Genomic DNA, 20879 nt, shown 5'->3' with positions numbered 1-20879 from the left:
AAGAAACCATTAACAAAAAACTTTTTTTATAACAAAAAAAAAAAAATACTTACCAGTAGTACTTTCAATTCCATATTCTATTTCGGCATTTTTGCCAATATCTTGATCAGTTGCTCGAAGTGTTATCACAGTTGAACCTACTGTAGCACCTTCTCTTATACTAGCTTCAAACTGTTCAGCCTCAAAAGTAGGGCTATGATCGTTGCAATCCAAAACATTGACCTGTAGCGTGGTAGTACCAGAACGCGGTGGAAAACTGTCATCAGTAGCAACAACTCTGAAGTAATGCACATCCATTAGCTCACGGTCTAAGCTGGCGGAAGTTGTAACGACACCAGTACGAGAATCCACCTTGAAATAGGATTGTGAACGTGAGTCTAGCAATGATACCATGGAATATACAACAGGAGAGTCTTCAGGATCACGTGCACGCACTGTAGTCACAGCAGCGCCTGATGGCTGCTCTTCCAGAACAGAAGCTACATATAGTGCTTGTTCAAAATAAGGACTCTGGTTTCGCAATTCACGACGTACTCGTTTCGCAATGTCAGTGTCATTAAACTCCTGATGGTGATAAACAATTTTAAGTCTATGATCCGAGTCGACAATATCATTTCGACTGCATCGAATGTTAAACGTGATGCTGACTTTCCAAATGGACTCTTGTATACAGACATCTCCACTAGCTACTAAATCATTGTTGTGGTGCTCGATTGCGAAGCGTTCGTCGTTCACATCGAGAAAATTTACTTTGCAGTTTTGGCAAATAGATTTCGGAAGAAATGCATTCAAATTATTAATAAACTGAGACTTTCGCAAGCATATCTGATTCCAACGATCAGTAGTATGTATAGCGTATGAAGCGTACGTTTCTGAAATCCACTGTTTTGCTTCTGAAATGCGCCTGTGAATAGCTGGTTCGATTTCAAACACAACCGAACGTCGTTTACGACTAAGTATGCGGTGTCGCATTTCATTATCGAAATCATTTCCAAATATCAGATCTCCATCTCTGAAGTCTATGCGGCTGTTGTTGTGATTATAGATTCCCAATTGATTACTGCTCAAAACATCAATTGATCTTTTTGAGCTTCCCAAATATTCGCCATAATAACGAATATCGTCGTCGGTAGCTTCAATAAAACGTTTTCGTCTGCGTCTTGAATAGCCAGTGTCTTCTTCCTCATATTGACGACCGTGTATTTCCTCTTCAACTTTTCGATCTTCATTACAGTTGTGTCCAGTTATGAATATACGAACTGGCAAACTGTAGTAGTCAATGCTACGCAAACGGTTAGATGTTGAATCTACATAAAATGTGAAAAGGTTTGGATAGTAGATACCATCACATTTAAGAGATTTTTTAAGCTTAATTTGACCATCCTTGTGACTAACAGCAACTAGATGATGCACAAAATGTGCTGACTTGTGAGCGTTGATCTTGTAATGTCGCTCAGAGCCCAGCTTGTAGACTGATGCATTAAATATCACAGTATTTGGGATAGTGTCCTCATGCACTATTATCAAGTAAGCACTTGAAAAATGAACTGTGGCAAGGAGCAGAAGAAGTGCTTTTGAAAAAAATAATTGAATATTTACACTGCCATTCCAATGTAAGAAATGCATGCTGCAGTTTTTGCTGGCCTGCCTTTTTGATATTTAAATGAGTATTGGTTTTGTATGTGGTTTAAGGTTCACGGTAATTGAATCAACCACAAACACTGCGATAGTCATAAATTTATCATTTGTTGCATTTGCTGCTCTTAAAGAGGCTGCGTATTGAAATCTGCAAAAAAAATAATTAAAAAGTCAAAATTAATTTTCTTGTCAAAAACTTTTAGTGTTTGAAGAAATTCTTTTATTGAGTTTTGAAATAACTTTCGTAGAATTGTTTAAATTATTTCCTGAATTAAAACGATTATTGATATTATAATGAAATCTGACTTCTTAATTAACTTCAAAATATAATAAACACCTGAGAGTTTCCTTAACTGAAGTTTTCTTAACAAACGGCATTTTAATTGGATTCAAACACGGTATGATTTTCAACTCAAACTTCATAGCGATGAATATTTATAAAGCACACAGGATAATTAAAACAATAGCACTGCAATTAAAGGAATATCCGGTATACCACAGTTCCTAGGTGACAATTGTGCGATGTCTGCTTTTGTTTTATGTAAATTTTAGTATATGCAAATTGTGATTGTGATTATTTCACCATTTATGTGCAAGTAAAAATCCTTCTAACAAACGTTCTAGAAACCACATTATGTATATTCCTTCAATCAAAATTATTTTAAGGCAGAATATCACGCTTTATTTAACATTTCATTAAGTTGTATAAAACGCTAAGTTTTATAAGTATTAATGAATCAAGTATTAGATTTCTTATATTGATAATATCAAATAATATATACTCAATAAAAATTATATTTCTTCATAGGCAAAACAATACATCAAAGTTATATCAATTTCAAAAAAATAATACAAGATACATAATACTCAAGGCATAGACCTCTTAGCTATATTTTTGACCGATCCATTATTTATTTCATCAAGTTGGATTGATTGGTCAGTGGACAATGGTCAAAAAAATAGATATTTTCTTTAAAATATCTTTTATAACATTCTCTTGTAATATTGTCGCTTTTACATAGAATGTTACATCTAATCAACCTAGATTTTATAAGAAGTACCAGCGTATATAGCTTCGGTAATAAAATAAATGTATAAGTTATAATGTTACGAAGTACCACTGCAATATAAATGTAAAACTATATAAAGCTTCCTTATAATGTCAAGCTCTGAGAAGGTTCACAGCGTATTTTTTTTTTGGGTACATAAGAAAGTAGAGTAGTGTCTTTGGCTCTTTGGTGTCCAATATAGCATTTTGAAAATGACCTCTACGGAACATCCTACAGTATGTTCATAACCCCACATTCCTCCTCTTCATAACCCCACAAAAAAAGTTCAAGAAATGTCAAATTAGTAGATTTTAGAAGTAATTTCTCATCATTAAAGTATAAAGTTTCAAATATGAAATGCAATAATTTTTCTTCCAATGGTATTCCGATAGTTACTTGTGAATTTTTACTGTCACAGTTGCAACGATTTTGATTGTTGGTATATCTGCTAAGCAATAATTGAGCCTTATTATTGAAGAAAACTCGATTATTGGAATTACTTATTACAATTTTAATACAATTTTAATAGAGGGCGTAAACGATCCATTTTGCAAAATGTAGATCCTAAACTAAACACTTTAGTTCTGCTAGATACAAAATTTGTCACTGAAATAGCGCAACTAATACTGGACCCCAAAACGTAAAATTTAATTAGAAATTATAATATAAATCTTATTACAAGTTTTTTTTTGAAATGAGTTTTATATTTGATGGTGCGATTTTTTAAGATTTGAATTTTATATGTAACAATTCTTCAAATATTGTAAGATATGTAATACAATCATCTTATACTTATATATTGTGTTATTACCTAGCACTTTTTGTACCGATTTTGGTGCCATTATAGTATTTTTAAACAGACGTATTGATCCAGATTAACTCCTTGGAACAGGTTCAAGTGCTTAAACATGTTTAACAACATGTATAAGTTTACACAATTGTTAGTATAAAAGTTTTTCTTTTTAATACTTCATAGACAGAATTTTATAATAATAAAAAAAAAAAACAATAAACTAATATTAATTTTAAAATATTTTAATTATATATGTACAGCATATATCTACATTGCATGTTTGGTTAACAACTTTTCGAGGCTTTTATTAAATGCTTATCTCAGGTGAAGAAGTCTTTTAATGGTGCATAAGCGCATGCGTGCGTGCGATATGCCGCTGTCTTATTACAGACCTGTACGAATTAAATGTTAAAAATATTAACTATTGAAATGCAGGGGGAATTATAATTGATATGTTAACACGATACCGTTTTCATGGTCTATAGAGCCTAACATTTGCTTCGCTTGTTTAAAGTGCTTTAATTGTTTTCACACTTTAAGCTCAATTGATATTAAGTTATTTTAAATTAGTAAAAAATTTATTATTAATATATAAATTTTAGAATTAATAAACTACTTTACAAATTATAAATATATAATTGTAAATATCACATGATTTACTACAGTTGATGTGATTTACATAAAAAGCATCAGAAAGTTTAATTGATTTTATTAAGACGTACAATGCTTATCCTTATCCATCATATCACGACAGCCAAAACCTTACAATAATTTATTCATTCTATGAATCATATCAAGATGTATTCCTACTAATATCAGTTTTCATTTCCTAGTGTGGCTAACATTATAGACAACGTTAGTGCTTGGAAATCGCTTTATGAGTCTTAGAAAATTGACTAAAATCTCATTTTAAAAACAATTTTTGGTTATAAACTTAGTCAGTTTAACAGTTTTAATATTAGAAATGTTATTTTAAAACAAAATAATTAAGAAAATTTGAATAAACAATTTCATTTAAGTGGTAGCATTGTTCGATGTTTGACAAGAAGATACAGTTCGGCAATAAAAAATAATAACAATTATGAGTTAAAATATGAACCAATGCCTAATATTAAATAAAATTTGCATACGTGAATAGAATCTCTATTATTGTTTTTAAAAGAGGGGATGCGAACAGTAGTAAACTACAATAACAAAAATTTTTAATATTTTATTTAATTGAATTATTGGCCGACCATACAGCTGTTTAGTGTATTACAAAAAAATAGGTTTGAAATTAAACAATTAAAAAAAAAATAACTATAATTAATTAATTCAATTATGGTATTCTACAACTGGTTTATGATTTCGTTCTAATATAACACAGTAAGCGAATTCTTTAATGAACTTTAACATTAAATTAGGAACACTCCAAGTTTAACTACAAGTCTGAGCATCAAATTTGGCTCAACCCTTGGTACTTGCAATTTTAAAAAATTTTTACGAATAATTAAATACAAGAAATAATTACATGACCACTGATGATGAATACTTGAAACAGCTGTATGGTCAGTCAAAAATTCAATTAAATAATATATTAAAATTGTTGTTGTTTGAGTGTACTTCTGTTCGAAAGCAATCTGAAAAACAACAAACAAAAAAAAAATAATAAATATTACAGGCTTTAAAAAGTTTTAAAGAATAATTAAGTTTCATCTAATCAATGCAATCTCTTCTGTCTAAATGGAAAGAATCCGTTTATATGAGCAGAAGTTTCTTCGAAATTGCATCAACTACAAGCGCAAACCTGACGGTAAGCACTTCTCCGTCTCTGTTCTTTATGACAATGCCAAGATCACTGACGAGTTGTTCACGAGTACCTTTTGTCATTCACCCGTAGGTACTTCACCCGGCTCCACGACCTCACCCTTGACTTCGCTATTCCTAATACCACCCTGAAGACCTTGTCCAAGACTTGCGCTTTAAACCCCCTAATACTTGTCCCGTTACTTTAATGAGTAGGGACCGAAATCCCCACGTCATCCCCCTTTGTAACCATTGCTTTTGTAACCCTGGTCAAAAAGTTTGCCGCTAATCTCACTCCTGCGCTTGCGCTATAACCCCATCCTCTTCGTTATCACCCACTCTCCCTAAATCATGCTCTTGCTTTCTGGCTTAGATGGATCTAGCCCATTAGGTATTAAGCCTATCTGTTCCCACCTCTCCCCCATGATTACTGGAATGTGGCTTTTGATACTTCCCACCTACTGTAAAAAAAAAATTGATTCCATTTCGTTCCATTTTTAACAAAAATAATCCTATAAAAACAAATTATTTATTTATATCATTAATTTATAATTTTACTAATTAATTTTAACTTGCAGTTAATGGCTATAAACTTTAATGACGTACACAGTAACATTAAATTCGTTTAATAGTAATCCAATAAAGAATCGTAATAGCTTTGCATTGAGTTGCTTTCGCTCGAGTCCTGATGAGTGGCACGTAGAATGTCCTGTGTTCTGCTACACATTTAATTAATTATCTGTAAGTTGGGAAAAGTACTCAACACAATAAATTACCATTTTGGTCTCAATTTTTAAATTCATTTTGTTTTAATTTATGTCGAAACTTTTTGTGCAGTTTATGTTTTATATGTAAAAGAAGCCAGCAAAATGTTTAGTCCAAGCAATAAATTTATTATATGTGACCAATTGAATATATATATACTTTCACAGTTAAAATATAATTAAATGAAGTTAATATTATCATATAAAAAATTTATCGTTTATTGAAAAAGTTGTATTTATAAATAAAAAATCAAATCAAATTAATATCAAAGTCAGCGATAGTTGGGTAAAGTATCTTTTCATCTATAAAAAATGTTACTTAAAAACTAAAATAGGGAGTTCTGGTTGGATCCCATGCAAAATAGCATGCTGTCAAATGATGAAATTCAGCTAATATCTTGTATCAACATAACCGTACTATGGATTTGCACAGTCACACATACAAGTATATGGTATATACTCATATATCATTTTCTACTTCAATAATGTTCAGCTCCAGGCATTTTTGGCTTAACAATTTTCCTTTGCTGTCTTGTATGTTATCATTGCAGGTTTTTGTGAAAGGATTCCGCAGTTTCTTTCAAGAAAATTACATAAAATTCAACGACACACTATCAAATGTAACACATTGCAAGACTGCATGTAAGGATAAAATGGTGAACATTTTACTGATTTCATGGAAGTGAATGTGGAGTGCACGTACGCCTTTGTTGCCTTGTCATGGATGCAACTTCAGCTGTAGTACAAAATTACTAATTTAACTATAGTAATAATTATAATGACTATAAACTCAAACAACAGAAGTACAAGTTTTCTGTTTTAGCTCTTGTAATACTTTGCGATTTATATAGAGTTTCTACGTATAATCCAGCACTGAGAAAACTGCCAGAATCACTGTTACTTAAGAATTGTTTAGGATAAATTGTCATAATAAATTATTTTTATATTACACTTTTCCTTAGAAGTTTGCAATGAGAAAAGCCGATTTTGAATACATTAAACAAAATCTTAATCGCTTTTTTAAGATTTCATAAAAACAAAATTTATTTCGATCTCAGCTTGTAGTATTCCTACAATCCAAAACATCTGAGAATATTTTCAATCCTATTACCATACATCAGATTAAAATAGCTAACTCACAATTTATACTCACTAACTCACTAATAAAAATATTTCATTATTCCAATTTAAATAATTTCTTATCATTTAGATTTTTTCATAGATATTGTTTTTAATTTAGATAAAATACCACTATACTCTTATAGAGAATTAGTAAAATTCACTATCTTTTTAGTAACAAGCTTGGTAAGAGTTTAAAGCGGCAACAACAAAACACATTCAGTTCCAACTTATGATCAAGTTGGAAGTCTTATGCATCATAGCTATAGAGGTATTAGTACGGCTAATGTGTACATAATCCCCTTGATATAACTGTCAATAGTTGTAGTTCCATTTACGAAAATGATAATTGCAACATGCTGGATATCTTTTTAGGATATGTGGTCTACATCAACATGTGGAGGACGTTTCATCCGCTTTTGAGGCGTGCTCTAAATTGATGTCATTTTCTTAGTGTAGTTGCAGTTCTCAATCAATGTTAATGTTAGTTATGTACCATACACATTAATAATTGTTCAAAGAATCTTCCATTGTTGCCTTTGAAAAATTGTGTTTATTTTGTTTGCTATTTCTCAGTTCTCAAAATCTGACTATTTTAAAGATTGGTAGTTTGGCTTTCATGGATAACGTATATTTCGGATATAGCAGCCAGTACAGATAAACAGATATAAATTTAAATTCATTACGTTTTACAATTATATGTTTTCATTTTCATAAAATTAAATATTGTCTAGTGTAATACGAAAATATGTTGCTCTTGTATTAACAGCGGTTTTACCATTACTAACAGTTTTCAGTGTTAGTGACTTGCAAAGTTTTCTGAATATTTCACCACTCTAGTAGGAAAGTATTTCCGAATCGGATTCGGAAAAAAACCTGTCGTAAAAGGTATGCCACCCTATTCTGTTTGGAGTATAAATCATAGTGAATGAGTTTCACTTGCAGCACCCGACCAGTGGTATAGTAAATTTGGTACAACGGGAATGAGTGCCTATATCTTCGGCTGTCCTGAACAATGGAGGTTGGTCCCTTTAATGGAAGTACTGTGGTGACTATAGTTAAAATTCAAAATTGCGTGGATAGAATGACTATATTCACTTACTTTCTTGCGATGTGGAGTTGCAGTTTCCAACCGGGTGATGTGACCCAACTAACAGAAGAGGTGTTAGGATATAGTATCCTCCTTGGACCAATTGAATAGCTTCAGTTGGTATTCAATTGAAATTTCAAAGACTCTTGATGTGAGCATTTATGTGCATAGTATATTGATGCGTGTATTGAGAGTGCCGTAGTATTAAGGTTTCACGACAGGTAATTACATTAAAGAACTACGTATTTTGTATACTTCACTGGATAAACCAATTGTACACAAAATTTAGAAGCTGTTGCAGGCTTTATCTAAATCTATCAATAGGCGTTTTTTGTGACATACTTTCAAAAGAACCACTGCTTATTTTAAAAATAATATATAAAATAACCACAATGCTGGCTTATTTAGACCAACCTTTTTGAAATTGCTTAACTAATAAGCAGCTCAAATCACATGGTTGCCAACACTGAAAATTCGTCCATTGTGAACGATTTTTGGAAGTACATACGATATTTCCAGTTATCTGTCAACGAATGATTTCGTTAATTATTCGTATTTTGTGTCGTCATTGTTTGTAACAAATATGTTATTTTTCTATGTATTATTTTACTGGTAAAAGATACGAAAAATTATATTTCATTTATAATCATGTAAAAAAAATATTCTCATCAATATTATTATGTTAAAGCTATTTGAGCCAGTGCACTTTAGCACTTTTACTCTTTCTTAACTCGAGGTATTTTTAGAACCCCTCTTTATGCCTTGAATAATTGACCTCAGATCTGCATACCTCCCCGAGGAGCCTGTAACCATTCTGAGATTTGATAGCGTGGTGTTGGTAAGTCTGTCAGTTTTCAGTGCTCTATCTTTTATGTATTTTTTGATGGGATCAATTTTGAGGTCCCTAAGGATGTCATTCGTCCTAATGTACCATGGTAGTTTGAAAAGACTACAGAGCCTGGCTTTGTGCAATTTCTAGCTGGCGGATAGTAGTGTTTGAAGCTTTGCTAAACGCTACGCAACATTCTCATCAATAATTACAAAGAATTGTTATTCATTTTCGAGATTTCAACTTTAAATTTTATTATACATTTATTGCTCATATAAGCCTAACAAAATCTCCATTTTACCCAGAGTTGCCATCGAAAGTAGTGCTTATTTCATTGGTGCTTTTCTGACATGCTTACGAAGGAAAATGCCTTATGTTGTTATCGGAAACTAGCAAAACAGTATCTGCCCCCAGTATGGTTACTGTTTAATTGATGTGCGTAGGCGATTGAATATCGATAGTATAAAATAACTACTAAGATCGACCAATATATAAATACTATACATTCAAATCAATATATTATAACGAAATATATATAAAAGTAAAAAAACTAGTGGCATTAATTTAAAATGTATATACGAGTATTTATAATTGCTTATACAGTAAATTATTTTAAAGATAATTTATTCATCGAGGGAAAGTAAACATTTTTCACCTTTTTATTTAGTCTTTTGCTCTTCCTTATTCATTTCCTGTATCTAATTCTTGCGGAACAATTCTTATTGTCTCTTTTTTATTTACTGGAAAATAACTTAAAAGGACAATAGGACGTCGTGATTTATTATAAGTAAATATTTATTATAATTCATAAAACGTTTATACATTCTGAAGTAAATTAAAAACGGATAACTGAAATAACATTAAGCATAAAGTTTTAAATGAAGTCTCGGGCAAAATTTTCTTTTTTTTAGAACTGCGTTTTAGTACACAAATAATTCAAAAGCGCTTAAATTTTCATGAAAATGTCTTGTTTTTATGTTCAGCAGAAAATAGTTTCCTGCAGAAAATGTTCACAAAATCAACAGGCTTAAAAACACATTTATTTAATATTAAAGGACAAAAAGCTCGTCGCCATTTTGGCACGTCATGTTCGCGTGCCGGAAGTATAATTGTCTCTGGTCTAGACAAAATATTTTGGGTTTGTTTAATAAAAACAGTATAAAAATATTTGCGAAATAAAGAAAAGCCATTTCTACTCAAGTAGTAAAATTATACTTTATGTTCGTCTTATGATAATACTTTCAACTTAAACTAACAACAAAAGCAATTATTATTTGTGTGCGAAGTGTGATAATGCCACATAAATTTAGATAAATTAACTGAAATTAGACTTTTTAATTTGACACAATATTAAATAAAATCTCTAATTTTTGATATATAAAAATCATTTTATTATTTGCTCTCATAAATTAGCAAAATGAAATTCAACTAAACATTTACTGAACGTTTTTTAAAGAGGTTTGTTTGAACAGTAGTGCACTACAACAACAAAAATTTTATTTTTTATATTATTTTAATTAATTGAATTTTTGGCTGACCATACAGCTGTTTCGATTATTGCCAAATACCCATCATCAGTGGTCTTGGAAATAATTCTTGTATTTAATTATTCGTAAATAATTATTTTTTGAGACTGCAAGTACCACGAATCGAATTCGTGCCCTGCCAAATTTGAAGTTCAGAGTCAGCGCCCGTTAACAAACTGACCCAAAATCCTACTTGACTTTTATGTTCGTACATTTTTCTGGAGTTTTGTTATTTTTGCTATGAAAGTTTTTTATTAACAATTTTACTTGCTGTGTTTATATAAATTAGAATGAAATCATAAACCAGCTGTAGAATAATTAAATTAATTAATTAATTTTTAAAGAGGTTTTATTTTTTATTTTTAATTGTTAAATTTCAATACTATTCTTTTCGTAAAGGCATTATTTAAAAATTTTGACGTTAAATTACAACTTATATTCACTAAACGTTTTTTTAAAATGAATTAAATTATTTTATCTTTCACATGGCTACGAATTCAGAAATCCATGTGTGGAATTCTGTCAAGTTATCAGACTTGTTTTTATCTACTATTATGGGTAAACAAAATATATTATAATTGCTTGCAGAGTATGAATTTCTCATCACATGAAGAAAGGATTTAAAGTTATGGTGTACAATATTATAGAATGCATATAAGCACATCTCGCACTACAATTGATTTTTAAATTTCAATTTAATATAATCACACCTCACGTTATAGTTAAATATCAATAAGATATATCTTATATAGTTCTTATAGAACTTTTAAGTTCCTTAAAAACCATTGGGTTTTCACATACATTTTAATGGAATATGTTTAGTGCTTAATGCTCCCACTCGTTCTAAGAGCGCCCCCTTCTTTTGTCTCTCTCTTTCTCTCTCTCTCTCTCTTTCTCTTTCTCTCTCTTTCTCTTTCTCTCCCTCTCTCTTTATAGTACGGCGCTACATAACCTTTGGTTTTTCTCTTTTTCAATTTTCTTGTGAGTTTCAGCCAAGTGACTGTAAAAAATTTTGTAAGGTGTCTGTTATAAAGTATATTCAGTCTATCCTAATTGTATTTTCAATTTATCGCCCAAAAAAATCAAGATTACTTATTATATTTTGTTACCAAACTTTGAGAATGCACCGAAGATAATAAATGAATGTTGTTCATTTACTGACTATGGACTATGTAATTCTTTAGTCATTTCTCTTTAACTTCTCCCACAATAGTACGGTGCTACACAACTTTTGGTTTTTCTTTTCTGCTATTGTTTTTAAGATTTTATTTATATGCCCGTTGGTAAATTTTATGAAGTATGTCCAAGACATCCCCATTTCCGGCTATTTAATAAGAGGGGTACTATTTTCGTTTCACAACGAAAATATTGGACGAACATAAATAGCCTGTCTACAAATGCTTGTGGTTTTCGAAAAATTGTATCTGAGCACAATTAGGTCTTATACTTTTAGAAAACCACAGATAGCACATTTGATTAAAATATCTGCATTTCCGTTGTTATTGAGAGAAAGCCAAAGTTTCAGATATTTTTTGAAGTTGCGAAAAGGCAGTTGATTTAAGGCTAATATGACTTAAGCCAGTCCAGCTTTTAAGTTTGCCGTGGCAGGAAAAGGAATCTGCCAAATCAATGCACACGTTATAGGTCTTTATTTTTTCTACATTTACTTTAAGACTATGTTTAGTTAATTGTGCAACTAGATGGTTTAATATGTCTTTCATATTGTTATGGCGAAAGGATAGTAAACAGAAGGCGTTAATATACTTAATATCCTCCAAGTGATTCATAAACATCCAAGGATCTTCATTGCTTTTTAAATCTATTGCTGCACAGAAAATGTAATTGACAAAAATCGAGAATGGAATATAGTGTGGGTAAAAAATTTTTGGATTTATATCTATTGTGTAGAATCCTATATTGAATACTCTAATGCTGTGTCTTTATTACACTGATGAGTTTCGATCAAAGTTTGAATTTGAATAAATAAGCGAATTACGTTGTTGAAGATTGTAAAATAATTTAATTTAATTTGTAGAATGATTATTCAAAAAAACAGTGACATTCTTTAACTTGGACAACAAAAATGCTCAACGTTTAAAACAAGTCTACACACGAACGAATTCCTTTGAAGCCCAAAAGCCTATTTGTTCTTTACAGATGAAGCTGCCTAGCATGAATTAGATGCTTTCTAATATAATAGCGAAGAGAATATTCTAAGATATGAATAGCACAGTGATGTCTTGTAGTTATTTCACATTGACAACTTTTCAATAACATACCCTTCGACATTCTTATGCAAAAGTACATTCAAAAATTATGAGATTAAATTAAATCAAATATTAGTAATAATTGAATTGGTAACTCATCATTTGGGCTGTTTAATAATACACCTTTTGATATAAAACAATTCTCATGCAAAATTGCATTCAAAAATTATAAGATCTGCATTAATTAAATTCAGTAATTTAATACATTGCTTATAAATGATTGATATTGAATTTATTAGTAATAATTGAATTGGTGTAATTAATAATTTAGAGTTCTACGATAACATCCAATATTGATATGCTATAAATACATAAACATAAATATATTAATAACAGAATAGTTATTGAGTGTTCTCAGGGAAGCTCAATATCTATCATTTATTTACTGCGTTTCTCAAGCAACAGAAATGTATATACGTACTATTCAATTCCATTTCGCTAAATCTAAGAAATAAATCATATATTAAATTTTATATGAACTCTGCAGTCCAATATTACGAGTGAATAATGGAACTGTAACTTAAGTCACATTTGGATATCACTCCACTTTAAAATTTTTCTTCAACTGCAAACAAAATTTTATTTGTAATTCATCACGAATGACAGACAAAGTTCGGATAGAGGTATCGTTTGAAAGGATATAATAAAGAGTACGAAAAAGCAGGGTGAGTGAAGTGGAGGCACTTTCCTCGAGTACAATGCAATGAACTATTGTACACCAGGAAAGCGTAGTGAATGCAACCATTTGCGTATTTTTCCATATTTAGTATAAATTTTAAGGTAAGCCCCCAGCGAATTACACTTGGAGCAAATTGTACTACAAGCAGAAAAGCAATTTAATTGTATCTACTATGTTTATTCATATACTCGTAAATACATATAAACGTCTACGATTTTCCGTTGAAGATAAAAAGATTTTATTGCTTTTAGCTGGAAGTGAAATGCGCACAGACGCTTCTACAAGTTGGAAAACACAAGAACATTAGGAAAATGTGTGCATGAAAAATGTTATAATTACAGTGAATTTATGAGGACTGCATTTAAATTCAAGTATTTCATTTGAATATAATAACATTTAAAACTTTAAAAATCCTGAAGTATTAAATTTTTTAAAAATATACTTTATGGCTGTGAGCTAATTGAGTGATTTCAAGAAACGTCAAAATGTCTGCAATTAATTAGGTTTATATTAAATTTACATTAAGGTAAATATTCTTCTAATATTTTAAAACTACTACACCAATATTCATGAATTATATTATAAGCAATTTTAAGACATTTTATTAATTGGAAACGCTTTCAACTTCAATCGAATACATAATTCCTATTATATATAATTCTTACTTGATGACTAAGTTTTGGAAATAAAGCAATGGCAAAATGGTCACAATGTGCTATAAAAAAATATTCTATCTATAACTTTATGGGCATAACTTTTGGTTTCTACCCCCTTTCCATCAGATATTAAGCCTAACGCTCATATCTCTCTCCCCTACTTACTGGAATAAAGTATCCACACTGCGGTGAAAATCTTCTCCATTCATTTCTAAGAGGTGGTTTTAGTGGGTAAAAGTCTCACACTGCGGCTGTCAACGCTTTTCTTGTACTGGTAGTCCCACTTCCCTAAGGATTGATCGTTACAAGTTAATCATTTTTTAACTAACTGATGACTCTTCTTAACCATTGGTATTGCTTGTTGACCAATCAACGAGTTGGCTTCTGGAGATTATGTGATCATGTATTTCTTTCTGTAATAAATTAATAGTTGCCTTCGATATATACTGCACAGAATTACCGCGCTGAAAACAAAAATTTTCAGACTATCTTTCCACATAAGAAGAAGATAGTCTGATTCTTCTTCTTCTGATAAGAATAACATTCGCATTTTCTTTGTTTTTGAAGAAGAATAGCTAGGTAATGACATAAGCCCATAAGTCGCACCAAATAGTGCAATGGATAGCAATTTTTTTTATTCTAAATGCGAAATCAAACTTTATAGTTGAAAAAAATTTCTAAATAAAAAACTGGATCGACTTTCAACCCTTTTAGCGTTCATTCATTAAAATTACAATGGAAATCGTCTGACTTCAACTTTTCCGCTAATTGAATCTTGTACAAATGCAAGTCAAGTTCTTTGTGCAAGATCTTTCACAGCATTGGTGGGTAAATACTACGTGCTTGTAGACGATTATAATATAAAAGGATCATTGGTTTCAACGGTGGCGATAGATTTATCTATTTATCTGTGTTCTCTCAGCGCAGGCTTGAACAGTAAACTTACAGAGATAGTTTCTGTCTTTTTCGAATCTATTACTCAGTTGGATGATCATAGTTAGCATAAAATAGTCTAAACAATTAGTGTGCAAGTTTTTATTAAACAATGATTTTGAAAATATATTTCAATAACTTGTAAAGCTTGGTTGGACGTGAATCTTTGTATCTTATGTATAAAATTTTTGATAAATGACAGCTGCCAGAAACCCAAGTTTTTTTACTTTTTTAAAATAAAATGCAAATTTAGGTTTATTTCTCTTAGATTCAAGGTTAAAACCAATAATTATTTATCCAACTAGTTCACAACAATTACAAATATATTGAAAAGTGTTGACTTTCTATTAGACATTAATAAGTCTATAATGAATGTATGTATTTCGACTGTAGTATATGAAGAGCCCGTCATGTTATTGGTAGTGAAAGTTATGGAGTTTCTTGTGAATACCGACCACTTCCAAATTCTAATATTAATTGATTTTGCCTAAAACAGTAAAACGCATTTATTTAAATTTTGCAGCTTTTAGTAACTTGTAGTATTAGTTCAGCAGTCTTACAGGAAACTTTAAAATTCCCTTTCATTTTTTTGGCTTCCATTGAATGAAATTGTTCACTTGCTGTCCATGTCAGTGTTCTATGCGGTCAATAGCTGTACAAACAAAGCCTTATCAATACTGCTTTTTCATCCGTTTTTGTAGATAGAGAGAGAAGTGGGCTCTGCACTTATGGGGTATTTGCACATATGTAAGTTGTGTTTAAACTGTTAGTCAAGATATCAAAGTTGAATGGCTGACACTTGGATGAACTAGCAACAAAAGTAAAACCAGTAGAACACAGAATTTTTTAAGACATATAAAAATAAAGTAAAAAATGATTCGTTTGAGAATTTAATTTAGTTTTCATAGCACTTTTCTCTTCCATGAAAAGTAACCCAAGCTGTCCACTTGGTGCGGCAATTGGAAAACTTCTCCATTAATTGAGCTGACTCCTAAGTTTCTATAATGATTATAACTTTATTGAACTTTGGTCGACTTCGTGCTACTTTTAACATTCTATTTAAAGAAAATGAAGTTTCCTGGGCTTTGCAAGCATTTCTATACTTTGGCTTACATTTTGTTTAATTGCCTTTTATTTCGCCCAAAGTGTCAATTAAAAGTTAAGTTTTTCAATTTTTTAACGCTTCGAAAATTTTACTAATGACTTGTCAAACGAGACTTAAATTAACGATTCCTGAATAAATATTCACTGTGTTGACTATAGCAGATTTGTGCTTAAAATATGAATTGTTTAGAATAGAAAATTTGCAAAAAATATTTTGTGATGTGTTGAGAATAATGGAAGATTAATTGTATAGAAGAAGTTTACGGTTGGTACGCAATAATGTTATGTATATAAGTCTATTGATTAATTTGTTCAAAAATGAGCAAAGGAAGCCACTTACTAATACTGTTAACTTTAACTAAAAACGAATATTTTTTTCCCTCTTCAGAAATGGAGACGAATATTTTCTTGTTTGTGTTGAAATATTATGTCCTGAGTCCTGAAAAGTAAATTTTTTGCTGAATACATAAGTAGTTTATCACAACAATAAAAAATAAATAAATTTAAAAAATCCACTACTGAAATAAGTGATTCCATGTACAAATGTCTTTTTATATCGCAACTCTTGAACGGATCGAGTGAAGCAGAAAAGTATATTTTATAAGCACACATGGTGTGCACCACAACTTACTTCCGTTTAAATGAATCATGATGGGATTATATGCAGCTTTGCAAACTCTTACGAAAATATGTTTATTTGCAGGAAAATGTGTAAATGTGTAAAGGACTTTATGCTCATAAGTATGAAAATGTTTAAACATAAACGCAAGAGTCCTGGTGCCGGGTTAGGTAGGAAAGAAATGAATGCGAATCTCGTGCACAGCACTTTTTCACAGCACAGAAATGAACGAGGCAAACTGTGAAAAGAGAAAATTACACATCGGGCTTACCCGTAGTATTAACTTCACCAGGAATTGCTTCCGCAAATTGAATTAGTCAATGAAAATGTTAGAAATGAAATTATTATGCACTCATAAGTTTTAATAAAACAATTTAACATACATTAGTAAATAACTATATGACATCGTAAGCATTTATTTATTATTTATTTTATTTTAATAACAAATTCAAGACTCGACGTTGACAGGATAATGAAATTCAAAAATAAATATTGAAACTGTAAAAAATATTCTCTGATACACTGCACTTTGCCCAGAGGAATGTATACGAGCAGATAGATTCCTCTTCTGTCGACAGCATTGTTCCTTATGCATAATAAAAGTTGGAAGCAATTAACTTAAATCTTTAACTGCAGTTTGCTTTTATTTGTTATTTATTTTTTATTACCATTGAGTACTTTGCACTGAAATTACACTGAACCTTACACCTTCATGCCTCGTAAGCACGAGCAGGGAAACTAAAATAAATGTTTGATTTGCAGCATAAGAATAAAGGTAAAACAACGTGAATCCTTTTCCGATTCAGTGGACAATATTTAGTTGGAGTCATTTCTGTTGAATTGACTGAGACAATTGGGTCGTAAGGAAAACAAGTAAAAATAAAATAAATCATTGAGTTCGGAGAGGCACAGGAGACAACAACAAAAACTAGTTTAGATAGCAAGGAAGCGTTGAATTGTCTGACAATAAATTAAAATCAAACGCTGCAAAAACAATTTTTATCCGGCATTCAGAACAAATCCATAGCTTTCCGGGGAAGAATGCAAATCGATTTCCAAATGGAAAATGGCAAGTGCAAAATCGAATTGGTGCGAATATTCAAATTTAAAGAAAAACAATTGAGTTTGAATGGACAGAGAATCATAAATTAAAATAAAGCAAAATGAACTTGCATACATTTTTTTTATATTTTATTTGGTAAGATTGAGTATTTGACTTGTTAACCTGATTTTACAACAAAAACATTTTTACTAGGTTTTCAAAATTATATATAGAATTTTTTGTCTGTAAAGTAAAATTTACTTTAAAGCACAGTGAACCAGAGCGGAAAACATAACAATAGAAAACTGATAAAAAAATTTATTTAAATAACTAATAATAACTTTAAAAACTGCAATTATTATATTTTTTTATTATTTTTGGTTTTAAAAACATCCAACTTTAAGGCAAATCTAGAGGAATAAGCTAAAATTAACATTTTGCTCAAGCCTTGATACAGTTTATTATCACATATGAAGCAATTTCTTGATGGCCAACTATTAAGAAACTAAGAGGTCAAACATAACTAACTAAATTGCACGAACTTGCACATTAAGATCTACAAGATGCAATAAAAACATTACCTACAAATGCGAAACATGCATTTTTAAATATACGTAGTATTGAGTCATAGATAAATTTAGACTGTATTTTCGAAATTTTAAAATCTACACATAGTTTATAAATTTGAATCAGGGACGGAAATAACAGATATTTCAAAAATTTTTATAAAAAAGCAGCTACAAAAAGTTGTCTAAACTCATATTTAAGTATATAGTTATCATTCTAACAATTTTTATCCTTAATATTATGTGTGCTTTTTATATATGAGCATTTTAAAACAAAACTTAGAAATAATCGGCAGATCAGTGCGAGTTATTCATAATTTTTATATTTATAACGCAAAAATAACAGTTATTTGTGCGTTTTAAAATAAAAAGCAGAATTTTAAGAGTTATTTCTCTGCGAAAAAATTAAAGGCACATAAAATAATTATTTTTAAGGAACATAAAATAAAGCAAATTTAATTATTATTTTTTGAGTTTTATTTTAAAATGTGAATGATAATAGTTATAAGGTGATCTTTATTTTGGTATGATTACTATTACGGTCCCCGATTTGTTAGTTAATAATAAGTGCTTAACGGGACATATTTAAAATTTAAAAACCTTTAGATTTTAATTTTCAGATATGCTACGAGAAATCGTTTTTTCTCTGCTACTTTTATATAGTAATTCCAGAAAAATTGAAGAGAACGAATTTCACTTTATACTATCCCTTATTGTTTGTTTTTTTTATCGATGCATTAAAATTTCGATGCTTGTCTTACAGAAAGAAATGCTCTTATCAACTATTTAAGTTTAGCCAAATTAATCATAGAAACGATTTTACAACTATATTCTTTAAAGAGATGTGTGATAGACATTTGCAGTGACTTTAATAAGAAAGAAAAAATATTGTATTTAAATACAAAAATTCATGCATATAGTTTTTAATTAAGTTTTTTAAAAAACACTTGATACGCCAAAGAATTAAGAAGGCCAAGTAAACATGTCGAGCACGCCAACGGTACTGGGATATATTAATGAATTTACAGATATCTGTTAAGATGTTCAAATTTGAAGAAAAAGTCATAATGAGGAAATTAAATATTTTGCTGATATAAACACAAGCAATATTAATGATATGAGGTGCATAATAATTACTGATATCAAGGATTTATTGTATAATCTTAATGAGGTATATACAAAATCAGGTTCACAATATTAAGTAGTTGACCTTATCATCCAAGTAGTAAGATATTGGTTATATTTTTTTTATTTTAAGAGCTAATAAAAATATTTCAAAAATATTTATCGAAAATTAACAGTTACAATTTTATTCATGAATTCTAAATTTCCTTTCTAGAATAACAGGATAACGTAAGTCAAAGTGCATTTTTTATATCATATCAATGGAAAAATGTTTTAGAGCACACTATAATTTATACGAATTTTAATAAATTAATTCTATAGATTCATGTTAATCTAATTTTATATATGTATAATGAAAAATATATAAGTTTCAAGTAAACTGCTCATCTCCTTGATAGAATAATATCAGTCTGGTGTGAATTGTGTGTTTAACCCGATTCTTTGCCCGTTGTGAATCAAGATCAAATGAATCATCCAATCGTATTAGAAGTTTTGAATTAAGAATATCTAAAACATGTAAAATTTTGAGTTAAGAATATCATTTAAGATATGATCGGTCATAATACAAAATAAGGTTCAGAAATAAGGCTAGTAGTATATAATCGAATTATCGAGGTTAGCCATTGTTAAATACGGGAAATACTTCTCTAAAGCTTAGTGCTATTTTTTTAAATAAATTTTTTCCACTTAATCTTTTACAACAATATTAAATTTTTTTATTTAATTTTTGTGAATTAAATGTAAATTTGAGAAGTGCTTAAATGTGTTTATATACTAACCTTTTTATTCATAATAATGTTGCTTGAATTTTCAAAATTATCTTTAACATATCTTAGAAACTTCATTTCATATAAACTGCAAGAAAAGAAAAAAATATAATAAATAAAAATGCGAAATCTTTTTAAAATAAATAAGTTATTATGACTTTTGTAAATTATATTTATAAATAATAAAAGCGTAAAACATGTTAAAAAAGCATGTCCAATTAATTTCAGTTCAAAAAAGTTATAGGTTTTAAGATAAGTACCTTTAACTTTTAACTGTCCAAAGTTAAAGTAAATTAATATAAGTTTTAAATAATATTCTAATTACTGGAGAATAAATATTCTAACTTGCAACTACAGTAAGAATGAAATGATCGGTAATAAATTTAAGAAATAGTTTAAAAATAGAACAAAATGTTAATATGTTTTTGGTACTTATAAAATATTATTGGTTATTATTTTTACTAATAGCTCAAGATCTTAAACATAAACTTTACTGATAATTATATTATTTTAAAATTATGATATTAA

At 29.7% G+C, this 20879-nt stretch overlaps 1 protein-coding gene across 3 annotated transcripts in view; it reads right to left on the bottom strand.

Moving 5' to 3' along the window:
- LOC119685873 (protocadherin-like wing polarity protein stan) overlaps nt 1-20439 on the bottom strand; it is a 41065-nt gene extending 20626 nt beyond the window's left edge. For all 3 annotated transcript variants that reach the window (XM_038100273.1, XM_038100270.1, XM_038100272.1), the window contains exons 1-2: nt 20364-20439; nt 54-1786 (exon numbers count right to left, since the gene is read on the bottom strand). In XM_038100273.1, coding sequence (XP_037956201.1) covers nt 54-1626 — 1573 coding nt within the window. In that variant the 5' untranslated portion in view covers nt 1627-1786; nt 20364-20439. The remainder of the gene's footprint in view (nt 1-53; nt 1787-20363) is intronic.
- Nucleotides 20440-20879: the final 440 nt, after the last annotated feature.

The sequence above is a fragment of the Teleopsis dalmanni genome, chromosome 2 (assembly GCF_002237135.1).
Source record: "Teleopsis dalmanni isolate 2A chromosome 2, ASM223713v2, whole genome shotgun sequence".
Taxonomy (NCBI): Eukaryota; Metazoa; Arthropoda; class Insecta; order Diptera; family Diopsidae; genus Teleopsis; species Teleopsis dalmanni.
The sequence above is the reverse complement of the archived record's forward strand: the minus strand, read 5'-3'. Positions and strand labels throughout refer to the sequence as shown.